Genomic DNA, 20,338 nt, shown 5'->3' with positions numbered 1-20,338 from the left:
TAGCGACCCCAGACTTGTTTATTTTTTGACCTTTACAACTAATTATGCGTTTGATTATATTATAGTTTAATGTTATTGCTGACAAATTGTTTAATACTTTCTTACCAATCAATTTTTCTACCTACAACTGCATATGCTTTTTAATTGTATATGAGAATGCAGTTACAGTGCCAATTTTGGTTCATTTTGCAGTGATTGAAGAAGGCTAAGGACATATAATCTCAAATGCTCTTCCACCTCGATGAACGGGCTTCATCTCAATAGCTTTCGAGGATAGAATCTGCATCAGGAAGAGGGGCATATTAACCATATTTAAAGGTACGAGTGGAGGCATTTCATTTTCCTCAGGTGTTACCCACGTCGTCCCCCTATTTTCCCAAGTGTCTATGGTTACTGCTAGGTGGACCCAATCCATATTTTTAGACTCAGTCATCCCAGGTAGAACATCCATATAAGGAGAATCTTCCCCAACATCATTGTTCATTTTACATGTGTAACAATATTGCAATGGGGCCGAATAAACTGTGGTGTCAGATCTATGATCAACTATAAATTTGTTTCCTAGAGGATGTGCCCAACCAGTTATAAGATCCACTCAAATGACGGAGTCTTGGAACTGCAAGTAGACATGGTTTTTAGACCAGTCATGCACCACTTTTGCTTCCCTCATGAAACGATGTCCTAAGATCATCTTAGATGACATAGAGTGCTTGGAGAAATCCATAACAATGAAGGTATTTATTATTTTGTGTCCAAAGACCTTGATCTTGAGGTCTTCTAGCATCCCAATAGGCTGAACAGTAGTCCCTTTGGGTCTCTTCTACCAAACCCATTAATTGCTTGACTCACTTTATCTCCTCTGTGGGTTTGGGTAAGTGCTTATCTTATTCTTGGGTCCTAGCCATTGTGTCTCATGATGATCTTCCCTGTATGTTTCTTTCCTAGTGGTCATTTTAGTTTCCATGGTTTCACCTGAATCAGACTCTTCTGCAGCGTCGTTCATATATACGGGGTCGTCACCAGTTCCTTTGTTGCCATGTCTCTTTCTTCAAGAATATAATTTTGTTTCTAGAGCATTAATGGTGTGAGTACATTTACTAGTACCACATGTGTACTTTGTGATGGCTCCTCGGCAACCTCAATCAAGTTTAATGGTGTGATCTTTGGTGCATGGATTATTCAGACATTGGGCAATCAAATGATCTATGACACATTGATTACACATAAGTATTGTCATTGTAGACATGCTCGCTTGATTGGTTTGCATTAGTGTGGCATTCTTTTATAGCCTAGTAAGACATTCGACTACACAATGTGGACCCCCTTACTTGTAGCATTGAAGAGGTGGTCTATTGGCAGTGTAATTGATATTTTGGCCTCTTGTCGCAAGAGAAGCCACTTGATAGACATGTTTGACTTGTCCCCAATAGTCCTCCATGTAATATTGTGGAATTTCTTCAAGTGCATTGATCCCATAGGCAATATTAGGGTCTATATCTTCCTCACAGCCTTCCAAACAAGCAATAGATGACTCAAAACCCACTTGATTCATAGAAGTGATTCTCAGATGTGGTGGTTGCGGTCCTAGCACTGGAGGTGGTAAGGGTGGTGCTGTTTGAACAATATTTTGGGCCCTAGGGACCATGTGTTGTGATGTTTGTTCAAGAGGTGGGGCCGGCATCAATGCAGGCACTCGAGGTGTATCCATCCATGCTGGTCTATTTGACATTCGTGCATTTAAATACTATGCAAGACTTAGTTACAGGTAGGGCATTCACTAGTACTATGTGGACCATAACAAACTGAGCACCATTGTTGCTCCCTTCTTGGATAAATATGATTGTTTAGTGGAGCACGATTGTCTCTAAGACTTTGTTGAATGGCCTTGGTGAGATCTACTAAAATCATCACAGATATCTTTGGCTCCTTAGCAATAGATTTTAGGGTCATTGGATGATGCCCCGATGCTTGAGAGCTAGTAGATTTAGGCTCAATAGGCGCTCTTTCTCCTTGAATCATTAAATTATCCTCCAATTGGATCACATTGTTGGTGACTGCTTCCCATGTGGTTATACCTTGAATGACTAGGCTATTGTAGATATCCTCATGTCAATGTCTCCTAATGAATCTATCAAGCAATTGGTTATTATTGAAGTGCTCATTTGGATTACAATGAGAATTCAAATGCTTCAAGCGACTAATAAAGTCCCTCACTGAATCTCCTTCCTCTTGTTGGGCTTTCTGGAGTTGAGACGCTACACCCCAAAGTAATCCCTCTTGTATGTACTCTTTCAAGAATAGTCTTCTAAGAGTAAAGTAAATTGTTTTCTCTTCCACCCTTAGGGTTCTATACCAATCCCCAGCCTTCCCACTCAAGGTCAGGCTTAAAGCATTACTCTTATGAAGGTCATTGTGTTCTCCTAGGGAATCGCATATTTATTCAAATACTTTGATATGCTTTCTCACATCCCCGTCTCCACTAAATTTTGGTGTGAGCTTGGCTATTTGCATTGCCTTACTTCTAGGCTCTCTATCCGGCGTGTTACGCATATTTTCAGCAATGGATCAACCAATAGCCTAAGCAAAGGTTGCCAAGTCACCTAAGTGAGCGGGTACAGTGCGGAGAGGCACTTTTGGGACTACATGTGGAATGGGGGTTGGCATTGGGCTTAGCATATATGTAGCCCTTGGGTTCCAAGTTGGGGTGGCCCAAAGTTCGTATGTGTGGCCCTAGGCATAACAAATGTCAAATGTGACATGCTAATGCTAGTCGGTATGGTCCCATTGAAATAAGAGCTTGTATGTTGTGTTTGTGGAACATAAGTTGTTGAAACAATGGGAGGGGTAGGAGCTACATGAGCATGAGGACCCATAGGTGCATACGATTGATACACACTTGTAGGTACTGTTGCAGGCATTGGGCTACCATGTAGCTGTGCTTTACTAACAAATGAGGTCCATGGTATATTTTTTGTCATGCCCATCACTGGGGTAGGCATGGTAGTCGTGGTGTCATCAAGAGAGAGATGAGATAAACTTGGAAAGATAAAACTATCACTTGTGGGCTCAGATCGTACAAATACCCCTGGAGAAACAAAATATGGAGGATCCATCGGACTTATTGAGGGAGTCTCCATTTGTGATAAGGTTGGTTGCTTAGCCTTCCTGTATCCAAGAATCTCATGAGACCCGTTGAAGGCATGTGGATCCCTTTGTTCTGCCTCTTTAGCTCAATAACCCTATGGATGACATCACAAACTCTTTGTCGTTGATCCTCTACGCTAGTAGCACCCATTGTGGATTGTAGGACATTTAACCAACCCACATGATAGGTGTGACCTGTGTACAGGTTAGTTAGAGTTTCTGTCTATAGTTCATACTACCAATTCTTATTTAGAAACGCTCTATCTAGGATTGAGGTGCTAGGGGTGTCCTTTGAACTAGATGCAATGTGGCTCTCTATGGGTTGACCCGCAAATCCAAGATCACTTGATTGCTTGACTACCATGGATGTTGACATAGGGGCCTTTGCCTTAATCTCTCTCCGTTGCTCCATCTTGCGTAGGCTCTTAATTTCCTTTTTACTAGCCACAATGATATATCGCTCAACCTCTTGCACTTTGGCAAGGATTCTAGCATCAGGTAATATAACCTCGGAGGGGAATAGCTCTTAAGAGTCAGGGGGTGTAGTGAATGGAGTATTCACGTGAACACTCTCCAAGAGCATGGGGTCTGCGTTGGTCATGAATGGTGAATTTACTTCCCCACCCCCTTCATTTACCTCATTAGCTCCATATCCGGAGCGAGTGGCTCTACTAAAAGTTTCCTTCAAGCGGCTAAGCACGCTAGACCCGGACCGTGGACCCATGGCATGCATGTCCTGGCTTGAACAATCGGGATTAGGCATCGGGTAACCTTCCATGATGTTGTAGCCAAAGGAAGAGTTACTAGATGCAATATGTGCGTCCTGAGTGGTACTACCTTGGGTTCTCGCTGAGGGCCTAGAGCCTAAGGTGGAGGAATAATGAGTGTTCGCGTAAATGGAGACACTCTCTATGTGCTCGTCCTCTAGCACACGACCAGAGCGTAGGTGCATGTGACCTCAACACTCTAGAAGCATTGGTGAGTGTTTGTGAAGGCTGCTCACCTAGTATTTTGGGCGTTTGGAATCCAAATTTACTATCGTTTTTTGTTTTTATGGTCCTTTTTTCTAACCAAGCTATGAAATATAGGGGGTGATAGCTCAAAAAAAGTGTCTTGGCTACAGGGACGCGCCGTGCTGCACAGTCCCCGACCGGTTACGTAAAGCCCTCAAGAACCTAAAAATAGTATTTTCCTAGGTGGAAAAGGGGCTAGAATTAGTAAGACCAAAGGGTGAGTGTGAAGGGATGGTGGAGGACTTGAGGAACTTGTCCCACGTGCCCTCCCTTCACTTGAGTTCCTAGTCTTTATATATAAAGTAGTGTGTATAGTATAGCATAAGACTGAAGAATGAGGCATGGGGCCTAGGGCTCGGGCTCAAGGGAACGATTCCAAACCTTCCTTTTAAGATAAGGTTTCTTGATTTTCTTTTTTTTTTGAAATTTTCTTTTTTGTCTCCGATATTTCAAGCGTTTTTTTATTTTTTAAAAAACTTTTTTTCAATGGATAATGCTGCGTGTGGGCACCGAGCTCACAAACGAACATAGTAGCTATGTGTACCTCTATTTAACCTCCTTACAACTAACATATCTAATCAATGCTAATTACCTCTGCTCACACACTGTCTAGCATAGTACACTGCACACTCATAGTACAGTCAACCTTCTCACTGTCTACCCTACTGCTCACTGTCTACACTAACTAGCAAATCTACTAACACCTGTACATTACAGATCTTAGAAAATCTAACAAAAACCTTACACATAATTTCAACACTAATAGATTCTAACAAACCTGCTAAACCTGCACATTACAACCACTTAGCAGATCTACACAAACTCATACAAAAGCAAGAAAATAGATGGAAGAAATGCTTCCAGAGGTAGCACTATGCTCCTCAAGCTTTAGAGCAAGGCAGTCCCCGGTAGCGGTGCCAAAAATGTGCGCTTTGTCACATGTGCCGATGGTTGGGAACTTGCCTGTGTACTGTGTGCAACCCTCGAAAGGTAGCAAGCACAAAACTAGATAGTCTTAGCAAGCTCAAGAAACAATGGTGTGTCACTCACCGCTCAATGCTTCCGTCGCGTTAAGGATCCTGTGCTATGAAGAATAAGGAGCCGTCGATGCTGCGCTCAACCATCTCTCCACCGTTGATGCCATCCCAATGCTCAATCACAATATCCCCCCCCCCCCCTCTCTCTCTCTCTCTCTCTCTCTCTCTCTCTCAAGCATACACACACACACACACATACACACGTGAGCACACAAAGGAGAAGGAAGGACAAAGATGGAGCAAGAGAACTTCTTAGAAACTTAGCCAGATCCCAAGTTTCATTTGCCACAATCAAGTTGTAGTCAGATTGCAGTGCCTACTCCCACTCATCATGCTATCTTCCGTCTCAATAGCCTCTTGGTAGTAGGTAAACTCTTTGCAGTCAATGAACAATTGACAGTCTAATCATACCTGAAACCACTCAAGTGCACGAGATACACATGTAGATCTCCTCACTGTCTAACTACTAGACTATGCTTACTCAAGAGCATTACTAGCTCTCTCTAAAGCATTACTAGTGGTAGGTACATTGCTAGTAGACTGAGCTATTTGTGTGATTGGGCTTGAGATTACATCCTCAAATCTCACTTTGTGAAACTCAATTTCTTTCACAGGTTATCCGAGCATCTTTGTTCATTAAATATCACTTGTGAGCTATAAATAACTCTTTAAGATTTTGGGTGCCAATGATAAACCATCTCTCCAGGTGCACCATAGCCTATGAAGATGCATTTATATGACTTGGGATCATGATTTTTTTTTGGCTCTTTACGCATAAGTGAGAATGTCTCACACCCAAACACACGTAATCTACTTCTTGCACGTCCACGTCTCCTACATTTATGTGACTCGGGATCTAGCTTCATTCTAAGCACTTTACACAGAAGTGAGAATGCCTCACACCCAACACACATAATCTGTCATAAATAGGCTTCTTGCCCATCCACATCTCCTGCAAAATCTTGTACTTCAATGGTTTACTAGGCCACCTATTGATTATATGCACCACTAGCATAACAACCTCTCCCCAAAACCCTTGAGGTAAATTTTCCATAGATGACATGGAAGTGACTCTCTTTTGAATAGTCCTATTCATGTGCTCAACAACTCCATTCATAGCATGTGTGTATAACATAATAAACTACCTCCCAATGCCTTATTTGCTACATAAGTCCTTAAACTTAGTGGGTGGAATGATGATGAGTTTGAAGATGAAAGTTTCAAAGATAATAAAGCCAATACCTCTACAAATAATGATTCACTTTCTCTCTTTTTGTTGATTTAGGAGCCATGTATTTAGATATAGAGGATGCTACTTGTAGAGATCTTTTTGAAAATGATTCATAAACATTTTGAATAATTTATTCTACAAAAAGCTTTTACCTTGCTGCCGATTCATATCTCTCTCTCTCTCTCTCTCTCTCTCTCTCTCTCTCTCTCTCTCTCTCTCTCTCTCTCTCTCTCTTTGTCAACTTGGCTAATTTATGTTAATCAAGTGGGTGTGATTAATGTAATGATCAATGTGTATAATTTATTTTTAAAAAAAATTGAATGCTTCTTTTTTTCTCTCTCTAGAAAATAGAAAGAAATAATTAAATATGAACATTTTAGCTCCAAAGCATTGTGTGATAATCCTAGAGATAATAACAATGGTTATAACCTCTCTCTCCCTTTCTCTCTCTAGCACACACATACACATCCATCTTTACACTTTTTTTGTTGTTGTTCTAAAGAGTTATGGCTGCAAGTGGAGCCAGCTTTTTATGTTGTGGGCAGTGTGAGAGTGCTCCCGCTACTGAAGACGGCTTCAAAGAAGAGCTCCTTTATTGTGCTCCTTGCTTAACATCACTTCACAGCAATATAGCTCGCCCCCACCACTATGTAAAGCCTTTCAAAATATGCGATGAATGCAAGTTGCAGTCGCTCGGGTGAAATGTGTGCACTATTCAAGAGAAGAGTGCGAGCCTCTTCCATTTTGTACAATTTTCATACAAGGTTGTCCACATCAGACAACAATGTGTGTCCTACTTGCGGGCCATCATTTGTGACATAGCAGTCAGATGCCTTGCACAAGCTAATCTATCCAATTAACCATCCTTTCATGCCTCAACTTACCATTTTTTGTCTAATTTAAAAAAATCTATCATGTATTTAAACTTTTTTAAAAGTACGATAGAAAGAAGTATCCAAATTTGAATATTTTAGTGCCAAATGTGGGCCAATAACATGAGGAGTAATGCTATTGTTAATACATGTAGTAATAGCAAAAATAGAAGGAGCGATAATAAATGAAGTAATATTTAACTTGCAAAGAAAATCCTTTCAAGGGCCTCTCTCTCTCTCTCTCTCTCTCTCTCTCTCTCTCTCTCTCTCTCTCTCTCTCTCTCTCTCTATCTATCTATCTACATACCAGGATAAAGGGCCACAATAAACGTTTCAAAATTTTCATAGTGTTTGAAAGAATTAGCTCCTTTTTCATGCGTGAAACATTACCATCCCCCTTTTTTTTGGCACGCCTCCTGAATTTTACACTTGCTTTTAAAGTCCAGGCTATTCTGGAGACAATGCTCATATGTGTGCCTCTGTAAGAGAAGGCTCCTGTTTGTTCGACCTCAGAAGATGCCAAATGGGCTTTCACTACAACACTAAATGAAGATATCGATGCGTTATATCGACGGACATTAGCGGGCGTCGATATACGCGTCGTAATGTGCATCGATATACGCGTGGAAAGGCTTTATTTGCCACGTGTATAGCGACACGTATATCGACGCAAAAAAAATTGGGGGAAAAAAGCGAAACCCACGCGCAGGGGCCATTTTCGCCTGCTCGGGTCTTGGCTGAAACCTGCTGCGCAGGTATTATGTCCATCTCCACCCTCCCCAACCCCCTCTCTCTCTCTCTCTCTCTCTCTCTCTACCTCTACATCGTGTGTGTGTGTGTGTGTAGGAGAGAGAGAGAGAGAGAGAGAGAGAGAGAGAGAGAGAGAGAGAGAGAGAGAGAGAGAGAGAGAGAGACGGTGTGTGTGTGTGTAGGAAAGAGAGAGAGAGAGAACGGTGTGTGTGTGTGTGTGTGTGTAGGAAAGAGAGAGAGAGAGAGAGAGAGAGAGAGAGAGAGAGAGAGAGAGAGAATTAATGTATGCTTAAGAAATTAAAACTAAAGAAAAAAAAATTAAAGAGAGAAATGAAATGAAATGTTATATTAACGTCTTCGAAAGGCCAAAGTGACCTATGAGACATGAGACAAGAAAGTTACAATGTGATGGATCTGATACAAAGTCAGTGTAAGAAGATGACAAAATAAAATATTATGGAATCCTAAACTGTTGGGTGTGGACTAAACGGCTAAACGAGCTAGTTGGGATAGGTAGGTCTCCTCCATGGTCAGTACTCTGACTGGACGTTGTACATGTCGAGCCAAAGTGACCTAGCTAGATCCTCTGATGCAGCCTCTGTCGATGTTGTGTAGTCCTCCGCAGTCGTGGGTGTCTAGATCTCCCTAGATCAGTTGCTCGTTCGATCATTAGAGAGATAGGGAAGTAGAGAGCGAGAGAGAGAGAGAGGTAAGTAGAGAGAGAGAGAGATAGGAAATAGAGAGATAGAGAAAGAGAGTTATATATATATATATATATATATATATATATATATATAGAGAGAGAGAGAGAGAGAGAGAGAGATAGGGAAGTGGAGCTCCAGGAGTTATGGCAGAGAAATAGGAAAATAGAGAAATAGAGAGAGATAGGAAAATAGAGAAAGAGAGATAGCAAGAGCAAGATCGAGAGAGAGAGATAGCGAGAGCGAGATCGAGATTGAGAGAGAAAGAACGAGAGATAGGGTACGTAGACAGAGAAGAAACTATGGAACTAAAAGAGGTAAAGGGGTTTTGCCTGCTACATGTATTGCCATGTACACCTGGGAGTGCACGTATGTGTCTACCCATATAGGATTTGACCAATAAAGACGAGATTTTGACCCGGTGGTCCTGATTTCCGTACACCTCTGGACCGAGGTGTACGGAGATTGGGCAAGACTAGAGAATGCGAGGTAGTTTACATTGTGAGGAGTATATATATATATATATTAAAACAACATTCATAATCATTGTAGATGGCAACGTCATCAACTAACATGGAGGAAAAGATTGCATGCTCGTGCACGCTCTGCAAGTATCAAATCCTGCGCAAGTGTAGGATATGTAATGAGCATGTGCACAAGTACAGAGAGTTTGCTAGAGAAACCGTACAGAATCTGCGATACGACTCCTACGGAACGGGCATTGATTTCCGCGACATAGCACCTACATCTGAGAGAGAGAGAAAAAAGATTATGCGTGAAGGTCCGACCAATATAGAGCCACGGATGGAAGCAGAAAAGGGCTTACAGACAGAAGACGACGGCATGGAGGAGATGCTGGATGCCTTCTTCCAGACAAGCGAGGAGAACGCGAACGAAGCAGCACCAGAAGCCATGCGCCTATCTTCTGAAGACATATTCCTTCCAAATTCGTACATTGAAATGGCGACCACTAAGAAAACACATTCGATATGAACTCCCGAGTCACTCTAGAGTGACACCGTACGGGTAACTCTAAATGTTGAGGAAGTTGGCACGTACTTGTCTGGAGTTTTTGAATCTTCAGTCAGTGTGCGGGTGGTCAGATGCAAGTGTCACTGCTTTGTTTAGGTACGTAATTTACAAAAGAGATTTTTCGATTGCAACGGTGATGTGCTCGGAGAGATTTTTAATTTAATGTGGCTTAAATAGGTTATTGCGGGAGCAACTTCTCCCGGCTGGCAATGAAATGCTCCCCTCCAGGCCAGACGGAAAGCAACTTCTGACCTCAGTTGGCTTGGACTACAACAAGATTCATGCATGTCCAAATGATTGCATTCTTTTTCGCAATGAATTCGCAGATTGTCTGTCGTGTCCTAAGTGTGGAGCAATGCGCTACAAACAAGATGCAGTTGGCGAGACAATGCCAGCTAAAGTGTTGCGGCATTTCCCTATTATTCCTAGGATAAAAAGCATGTTTCGTTGTGGTTCCATTGCAAAGTTGATGCGGTGGCATTCTACGAATAGATCCACTGACGCAACATTTAGGGTGCCAGCTGATTCGAAGGCTTGGAGGCACATTGAAGATACGTTGCCACATTTTAAGAGTGAACCACGCAATTTGCGTTTGGGCATGGCAATGGATGGAGTCAATCCATTTGGCTTGAGAAGCTCGTCATGGAGCACTTGGCATGTGTGCCTTATCAATTACAACCTCCCGCCGTGGCTTGCTATCAAGAAGGGTCATTTGATTTTAAGCTTGATTGTACCTGGTAAGTTCAAGGCAAAAAACATGGATGTTTATCTAGCTCCACTAGCTGACGAGCTCCAGGAGTTATGGCATGGGATCGACATAGCAGATGCGGTTGAACCAGTAGGACAACAGCATGCAAGGATCCATGGACTTCTTATGTGGACTATGCATGATTGGCGAGGATACGGAGAAGCTTCTGGTAATGGTTATTGATTTACAAAATTCTCGCTATTCGAAAGCCCTTTGCCTTGGCCTGATTCATGCTTTGATATATGCAGGACTAACAACTTCGGGATACAATGCATGTTCAATTTGTGGGCAGTCTTTGGATGTGCGTTATTCTACCTCTCTTCGAAAGACAATTTATCTAGGCCACCACCGTTATCTTCCAGATGGCCATCACTTGCGCGAAGGCCAGCTTGGTCGCGTCGAATGTCGTCCTATGCATGTACAAGAGTGGCGTCGCCGATGGGAGCAACATGAGGGGCAACCTGTTCCAGGAATGAAACGTTTGTCCATTCTCCATACGTTGCCGTACTGGGGTGATCTACTAATTAACCATTTGCTGGATCCAATGCATATATTCAAGAATGTGGGAGAGCTCCTCTGGAAGACAATCATGGGAATGAAAGACAATCGAGCTTCACGAGATGATTTGCAGCCGGTTGGAAATATGCCAGAGCTGTGGCCTTTCACCAATGCAGCTAGTCAAACAAAACTTCCAAGAGCGCCATGGGTATTGCTAAAAAACGAAGAGCGACAAGTGAAAAGGGTGATTTCAGAGTTCAAGACGCCAACAGGATATATGCGATGTCTCAAGACAGCATTCACCCATGACGATCAACTGTCAGGGTTGAAATCGCACGACTGGCATAAGTTCTTGCAATTCATTCTTCCAATTACGATCAAGGGGTGTTTAACGGAAGAAGTGCGGACCTGCATATACAAGATTTCAGAGCTAGTGCGGTGGATCTCTTCCAAGGAGATACGGGAGGAATTTATTGCAGTCGCAAGGGCTAACTCCATTGAAGCAGTTTGCATGATTGAGAAGTATCTACCCACGAGCTGCCTAACTATCCAAATGCACTTGCTCATCCATGTAGTAGATGAGGTTGCAGTGGCAGGTACAGTCCACAGCCGTTGGATGTTCTTTCTAGAGCGGTTCATGAAAACACTTAAGGGTTTTGTTCGCCAAAAAGTGCGTCCCGAGGGGAGCATGGCAGAAGGATGGCTAGTGCAAGAGTCTCTTGTATTGACGACCGAATTTCTATCCGTTTCTGACCCAGAAATGCCTCGACTATGGAGCGATGAGGAGGATGCAAGACTGGTGGGAGAGGAGCCACAAGGTCAAGGGGTGCCGAAGAAAATGAACCTGGCCATGCAAGAAAAGATCATGAAGTTCTGTATACTAAATTCAGCGCCGATGCAAAAATGGCTTGAAAGGTACGAAGAAGAGAAAGAGAGACGCAATCTAGAGCGACAGGATTTCAGGCGAAGTCGAACGACTAGAGGCTTACCCTTGCCAGACTATCTCGCTCCTCTACCTGAATTCCCTACAATGGCATGGTTGGACAAGACAGTGAGAGCAGCTCGACAGATCGGAGAACCCATATCTCTAGAAGAGGAAGAGCTGGCTATTGGATGTGACTGGAAGTATCATACATACATGGCACTATGGTCGCATGGAAAGCATTTCAGAACACAACAAATTGACAGCACAAGAAACACGTTTGACAGTGGGGTAATGGTTAGTTTCATGCAAAAGAGTAGGGCCAGTGCTAGAGACACGAATGAGAGCACTAGCAACCTGGATTACTGTGGTCTGGTGTCAGATATCCTGAAAGTAAGCTTCAGGCGGTTTGAGATGTTTTTGTTGGATGTGAAGTGGTTCAAGGTGATTACTTCTGGTCGCAATGCAACGGTACGCAGAGATGGAAACAAACCTGTGCAAATAGATTCTACAAAGACTTGGACAGATGGGAGCGACACATTTGCTCTCCCTGAACATTGCGAGCAAGTGGTCTTTGTACCGGACCCTCGAGAGCGACAATGGTGGTTTGTGGTTCAGGTTGCTCCAAGAAATAAACAAGTATTTAAAGGGCAAGATCTCATTGAGGAAATTCAGTCAGACAACGTCCATACCACTGTGACATTAGATGAGATGGACGAAGGTATGGCAGAGGAAGCTGACAGATATACGAGGGATGACGCAGACGAACCAGAATTGACACTTATAGATGAAGATGCAATGGATGAAGACAATCTGCCATAACGAGTTGGGGCAGAGTTATGTTTGCAATTAGAGATAGACGATGATATGGTGCAAGATCTTATCGATGATGCCTCACTCGTCGAGGCATAGGCCTGTAAGTGTTTGTGTGAAGACTTTGATTTAAAATTAAGCTTAAAGTTAATTTAAACAACTGTGTTCTGACGCTTTATTTTACTTTCTTTGTGCAGGACTTTAGTATGGTAGACGAGATTCCAGATCCCGCTTCCATGAGTGCAGATGCATTCATGGGCTTCGTTACACGGATGACGCCTGCTCAGATGGCAGAGGCTTCTCAGTACTGGGTAGCCAGAGGCATAGGTACTACGCCTCCGGGCTTCACACCTGAGGGACCGACGCTTAGGGGGGGACGCCTACGGGGTTCAGGACGCCTATGGGTACGACACCTTCTTCTCCCATCACGGCCGCTTCAACACCTAGGGGTGGGGCAGAGGCGGGCACGTCCTCATCTCCGCAGCACAGACGCACTCGCCAATCTCGGCGATCGTCAAGTGAAGGTGGTGGTTGCTGTGGAGGAGGGTCCACAGATGCTTCGACCCCTCCTCGCTCACGACCCCCGTCTTACCCAGGCACACCTCTCGACACACCTCTTGGCACACCTCGGACACCTTGGGAGGCACATGATCCTAGTGCCTCCAAGCTCTATACTGTACGGGGAGATGGTTTTGTTGACATGGATAGAGTCGGGACTGAGATGCGACAGCGGCTTCGCCAGCTCGTGGAGCTGCAGTTTTCGACCAGCATTCTGACGTCTTGGGATCAGCAAGAAAAGGAAAAAGTCACTTACATAGTGGAGACCATCCTGAGAGAGTACCAGCCTGCTCCAGGTTCTTCCATTGTTTCGGCGCGGTGGATCAAGGGTGTTGCACGAGACACCATCAAACATCGATGAGATGCAGCTCGGAAGGCTTTCAGGACCGGCTCGTCGAAGCCTTCGGGCATCCCACACGAGACGTGGCTGCAGATCAGGGAGGATGAGCGGACAGCGGCCACGCGATTCAGACAACAGCATGAGACCGTGCGAGTACGACAGATGACTAGGGGGACATCTCATCTTGGCAGCGGAGGCTTCGACACCTTTCGCTATGAGTTTGTGAGTTTCTAATCCAATCTTAACTATGGCGTTTTTTAAAACGCGATGAATCATGTATTCTTATTACTTTGATTTTTGTATAAACGCAGAATCTTGCGATGCATCGAGCTCCATCACGCGAGGAGGAGTCATATGGATATCGCAGAGGTATCTATGAAGTACTGAATGATCTTGAAGCTTCAGGAGAGCCTATAGATTGGGAGGCCTTACAGTCTCGCTGATCGCTTGAGGTGAGACGTTAATATGTGAGTTGATTTAATTAAGTCAGTATATGTGAAGTAATATCATACTAATTTTGTGAGTTGTCCTATGTGCAGGTTGCGACGCCTAGTCATTAGTGGACCAGATTTCATCTATATGCTTTGTGAGACACAGACACGCTTCTGTGTCTCTTTTTTGTACAAACAGTTAGTGTTCAGACAATTATTGTTTTCCTTATGGTTATGATTATTGTCATTGTCATTGTATAGACAGTTATTGTTTCTCTTTCTGGTTATGCTTATGGTTATTGTTAATTTTGTTTATGGTTATGGTTATCTACATTATGGTTTTGATCAAAGTGGTTATAGCCGGTTATGGTTTTAAGTTATGGTTATGCTTTTAAGTTATGGTTATGGTTCGTTATGGTTATGCTTTTAAGTTATGGCTATGTTTTTCAGTTGGTACGGTTGTCTTTCATTGGCCTTAAATCTCATATGAGATCTTACATGGATAGCATGTAGGAGGCGTATACATGATATGGTTTTTTTTGAAAAGTTTATGTAAAAACAAAGGGAACTCTGCCGAAATTTCTGCACGCGGGAGCATGGTTGATATTTTGGTGCTGCTCACTTTCTTGGGCAGAGGGCAGGAAGTCTGGCTGTGGCTGTGTCCATCTTTTAACTAAGCACAGGCCAGGCTATCTGCCCTCTGTCCAAGAAAAAAAAATTCTGCTATGGTCGTCGCTATATGCGTCGCTATGCGCATCGCTAATAGCGACTGGTTTCACAGCGACGCGCATAGCGACGGACATCGTCGATATATGCGTCGATAACACCGTTTTTTGTTGTAGTGTTCTCTCTTAAAGATTACAAGGAGCATTCTAGGAGACACTAGAACATTGTTTCTTCTTTACTGGAGTTTCTTACCTTGATCTATGTAGATATTAATCGATGCTCAAGCATCACATACCACCTGGTGTCTGCGAAATGATTTGCTGATTATGGTTGATACATAGCACAAAGGTTCAAAGATACCCATTGTGCCTCAGAAGGTTGATTTTTGATTGGCACCCTTGCCCTTCAAATTTCCGGAATGTATAACTTTTTGTTTTGGTAATTTAGTGTCTTTGCAATGCTTTTCACATTTTCACCCATTGCAAACAGACTAAATACCCAACGATGGGTTTCTTGTTTGTCAAAAAGCAACCCTAGTGCCTCTCACCGATGGGGATCTTGCAATCGTTACACAAGTCTTCAAGGAGATTCTTACGTGGATTGTTTTGTTAGTTTTTTTTTTGCATTATTAACAACATACAGCAAAAGAGGCTTGGTGACATTTGCTTGACAATAAGTGAAATGTTGCAGCAAAAGAGCTGGTTTCTAAAATAAAAGAGATTGTGTCCTAGCATCAATCCATCTTTAAACATTTTATGAATTAATTCACTAGGCATTCGAGGCTTGATAAAATTCTGATAAAAGTCAGTGATCCCTCATATAAGGTTGATCAATGCTGTATAAGAAGAGGCTTCAATCAACAAGATTATGTATGCAAAATGTGGATGCCTTTGCAAAGTTGATTCTTGCCTTTACATGCAATGAAATGGAGATGCACTCACTTTGACTGCATGTGGAGTGCCGGTCATTAATCCCCAAATGGCATTTTCGCAGCACACGAGGCTTGACTTTGGCGTCATGCCCTTGAGCCAAGATTCATTTTTGAAGGTTGAAGAGCCCTTCAAGGCCACCTTTGACCTTGGCGACAAGTGACAAAATTTAGAGGATTTGCCTACGAAGGGCTATTTTAAAATTTTTTTCCTTCTTGTGGTCGCTTTAATCTCAAACGTCAGATCATCTAACGAACTAGGGATCGTTGAACTAGAGGCAGGTAAACTTGGGTGTGATCATGTGTCATGACAACATGGGCAATGGCATGTGCTAGCGTGGTAGTAAGGCATTCATGTGGCAACCGAGAGGTCTTGGGTTCGATTCACACCCCGCGAGGCGGGTGAACTCGGGGTGAATGCGAGGCACCATTTTTGCCCCAAGATCACCCTTGGTTCACCCCTAGTTCACCACTCGATCGGCTGACCGAGATCAAAGCCGCTTCACATCCCCAAATTTGGGCCTTAGATCCCCCCTGATTGAGCCCGTGTAAGATAGTGACGGGGGGCCTTTGGCCCGTGACCCCATGAGCCATGGGATAATAGTGGCCTGAAGGAAACAACCGCCAAAACGTTAGGAGTTCTGATGTCCATTCGGGACAGGTCGGGTCGATGCAAGGGGGCCATCGTCGAACGTCGACAACCCTGGATGGTGCAACTTGCTCAGGTGATACCGACAAAGAATGCTCACAGTGATGATGTCTATGCTGGTTGTAACATTGGATTGGCCAGATTCTGTGCAATATAATGGCACACTTATTCATGTTTGTATAGATTTTTAAATACGGAGACTAGACGGTTTTAGGCAATATCCTGCGTATTCACAGCTTCTCTACACCAAATATTTGCCATTATCATAAAGAGATTTTGGTGCAGGGTTGGAACCAACATTTGCTTTGGCCATCTCAACCATGGTACATATGAATTAAGGTGGGTGTAACTTCATTTAATTACAATATATATGCAGTGTGGAGGATTAATGCAGCTAATGATCGTTTCTTCAAGGGAGGTTGAAGTTCGAGCAGGTAGTTTGCAAGCCAAGCAATGTAGGCAAAAAGCCCAACTTATTTGCGGCAAGATCAAACTGAAAGAAGGCATTTTGCTGTTGGTATGTACCAATAACGATGGACCTGCTCTCAAATTCGTCTGTCTTTTGGAAGGCTAAGCAAAATACTCGATCATTCACCATGACAACAGAGTTAGCCCCAAATATTTGCCATACAACCTGCTTGCCTTTTAATGAGATGTCAATCTGGGGAACGTTGTATCCAACCCTTGTCGAGGAGGCACTGGACGCATCAAAGCAGAGATCAAAGGGACTTACCGCTGCAACAGGCTTGATACCTCGAGCTATGGAGGCCTTCTTGAACTCGGAAGCAAGGGCCGTGTAGATGGACGGCTCAAGCCGAGTATATGGGACGCTGGAGCTGAATCGTGTGCCTCCTACGTATATGCGAGTTGTGCTGTTGCGGCGGATAGTGAGGAGGGATGGATTGATAGGCAGGGAGACATTATTGACAGAGATTGACTGAATTTGGATGAAATAGGAGTCGGACTGTTTGGAGAAGGAAAGGATGGGGGTATAGCGGAGAAGTTTGGAGACATCGATGCCAGGTAGAAAGACATAAGGTCCATCGCCGAAGAAGAGGACGCCATGCGAATTGGGGGAGGAGGGAAGACAGTAAGCGAATTTGCGGCTGATGGTGTTGATCTTGGCAGAAATTTGCGATGGGAGGGCGATGGGAGCCCTGCTGAGGCCAGCTCCGCCCACTACTCCGGCAGGCAGCCGTCCTTCGCCGCCTTTTAGCAGAGTGTCGTCGGTGCATAGAAATGCAAATTCAGGGATGCTGACTGTGGTGAGAACATTCTTGCCATCTGTGCTGGGCAGGGAGATAGTGTCTCTCCATACAGATGTGCCCATAGTCCATTGGATGGCGCTGATGGACGCCCAGGAGGCGCAAGTGTAGTTGCTACAGGCGGGGAAAGCTAAGCCCACTTCATTGCAGGTGTCGTAGCAACCGGCGGAGCCACAGATGAGGGAAGTGCAGGACTGGGCGGCGAGGCAAGCGGCAGTTTCGTTGCAGAGAAGGGGCTTGAAGGTGGGAGAGGAGTAAGGGCGGGGATTGACGCAGTCCCGCCACAGGTTACTGTTGTCGAGGTCGAGCATGAGGGGGCTGTCGCCGGAGGGGGAGGGCTTAGCCAGCGTGACGGTGTAGAGAGATGTGGTGGCATCCAGGGAGATTGGGGCTAGCAAAGCCGTGGGTGCGGCGGAGGCCATCTCAATATTATTGTGGATGAAGACATGTGTGATTAGAAGGAGTGGTGAGAGGATATTGAGCAGAACTTTTATGCAGAATGTAGCCATGGCCGAGGAGCTCCCGGGTCAGTACTGTATATTACAGATGATGGCCGGCGATGGGGGGGTGGGTGGATGGCTGCAATATTCCAGTGAGCGTCGAGCGACATTTTTATAGTGCAGGGATGATATGATGATGTTGAGAGCGCGTCTTTGGATAGAGCTCCGTTGTTTCAACGCCGAACGGCTTAAAAAGTCAACGCCACCGAAAGTCTCACAATGGCGGGTCGTCGCTGCCCGTTTTGCCCTCCGCCCACAAGTTACAACAATCACAAGTCACAAATCACAAATCACAATGGACTCAGGAGACTAGAGCGAGAGGGTTGGGGTTGCTGGCGTGGAAAGCACTAGCTGCCATTGGAGGCTAGGGCCCACCCCCTCCGTGATTATTGACACCCCCTCTGTTAGGAGCGATCTACGGTCCCTATTGATTGGGGGCGGCAAGATCGGTTTTGCATCGTCCGATGGCGGATTAATCTCCAAGTGATCACTATGTGATCACAATTAAAGTGAACTTTACGTAAACTTGATGTCAATATCAAGTGACCGCCAACAAGTGACCCCCCTGTGAATCCCAATCAAGATGCGATCACCTTGTGAACCCACCTATTTCAACCTGATCATGGTGTGACCGCGAGCATCCCAAAGTGATCTCCGAGTGAACACCATGTGATCCGTCACCCCGTCATTTTCGTTATATGACTGAACGTTCTCACCTCCATTTCAAGTAACGCACGATAGCTTAATGGAAGAGTCTTGGTCTCCGGTGCAGTAGGTGATGGGTTCAAGTCGTGGGGGCTCAATTGGTCGAAATCTTATTATTCCTAAGAATAAATGGACGATCGAGATCGTTCGAAGATTGTGGACCATTGATCTCACCTGACAAGGGGTGGTCAAATAGTCCCGAGCCCCCCCCCCCCCCCCCCCCCCCCCCCCCCCCCTCCCGGCCCCCGACCCCAGCTAAATCTAAGGTGGTGGTCACGTGAGGCTCCATTGTCATTGACATTTGAGCCATTGTTATGGTCACACGCAATAAATGAATAGGCTTAGTTGTAGAGATTGTGATTTAGTGCAAAGGGGCTTGGGCAGAGAGAGAGAGAGAGAGAGAGAGAGAGAGAGAGAGAGAGAGAGAGTTCCGCCAAAAATCTTTGAAGTCGCTGTAACTCCCTCTCGCATTCCCTCCAATGGCGGCTTGGGGTTGGATGAAAGAATGGAAGTTAGACGCCCTCAGGTACGTATCTGATACCCTTTTGCAACTATGTCGATTTTGCAACTATGCAAAATGGTGTGTGTGCCTAGTCTGTCTATCTCGCCAGCAGGGCTCAGCCACCTCTAGCCTCAATATGCCACGATAGCCCCTTAGTAACCACCTTCCTTTTCTCACAGAGTAGCCACCTTCCTTTACTTGCAGCTGCCAAAGTTGGCGGAGAATATAGTTAATTTATTGTTTAAGGCCATGGTCACACAATCCTTGGCAGCCAACCAAATTTTCTCATAGAGGACCATTGGTAGTGAGGATGAACTCCGGGCTTGATCTCAGTAGTTTGTGTGCTAATGAAGATGAGAGCCAATGCAACGAGGAGTTCTCTTGTTCACAAATGTCGCAGGTGCTCGCATTGCAACCTCCACCTGCGATGCCAACAAGCTTCTCACGAGTACCATCCCCGACCTCCTATGGTTTTCTTGTCCCCCACTCAAGGGCACCGACTATGTTTGGTCCCCCGCCACGCATGCCATTTATGCAACTCAAGCCTCGATCACCAAAGAGGCATCGGCATCGGGAATGGCTACTGCATCGACATTAGCATCACCAAAAGAGGGGCCATCAATGGCTAGTGCGGCCTCGAAAAACAATCCGCGGCCCGATGCATCTCGCAATGAGTGCGGCAAAAAAATGCAAAGAAAGCAACACAAAAAGCTTGCAATAATAAGCTCTCAGTCAATGATCAAGGAGCCAACCATAGCGATTGGTCATTGGAGGAGGTTCATGTCTTGGCAGATGTGAAGCTTCATTTAGATGAGTTCTTGGCTAGCACACAAGGGAAATAACTCGTGCTATCTTCCGATGGCCGTTGGAGGAAGGCTTGGAGGAAGGTGGCCAATTGGTGCAAGGACGGAGGGGTGACTGAACACCGTCACACAAGAAGCCTTTTGTTGTTGTGAAGCTTGAAAAATTACCGACGCCATTAAATTTTTCACCAATTTTATGAAAACATTGCTAAGGCGATCGCTAAAGCCAT

The 20,338-nt window shown here is 44.6% G+C and overlaps 1 protein-coding gene and 1 pseudogene across 1 annotated transcript; one reads left to right on the top strand and one right to left on the bottom strand.

Moving 5' to 3' along the window:
• Nucleotides 1-12,164: 12,164 nt before the first annotated feature.
• LOC147448354 (uncharacterized) lies at nucleotides 12,165-12,860 on the top strand (annotated as a pseudogene).
• A 3,681-nt stretch (nucleotides 12,861-16,541) lies between these two features.
• LOC147448353 (putative aspartic proteinase GIP2) lies at nucleotides 16,542-18,178 on the bottom strand. The gene has a single exon (XM_086522355.1). The coding sequence runs from the start codon at nucleotides 18,105-18,107 to the stop codon at nucleotides 16,743-16,745; it is 1,365 nt and encodes a 454-aa protein (XP_086378481.1). The 5' UTR covers nucleotides 18,108-18,178; the 3' UTR covers nucleotides 16,542-16,742.
• Between the last annotated feature and the right edge of the window lie 2,160 nt (nucleotides 18,179-20,338).

This window comes from Adiantum capillus-veneris, chromosome 10 (genome assembly GCF_014529385.1).
Source record: "Adiantum capillus-veneris isolate H3 chromosome 10, ASM1452938v2, whole genome shotgun sequence".
Lineage (NCBI taxonomy): Eukaryota > Viridiplantae > Streptophyta > Polypodiopsida > Polypodiales > Pteridaceae > Adiantum > Adiantum capillus-veneris.
Note: the sequence above shows the minus strand (reverse complement) of the source record. Positions and strands in the feature narration are given on the sequence as shown.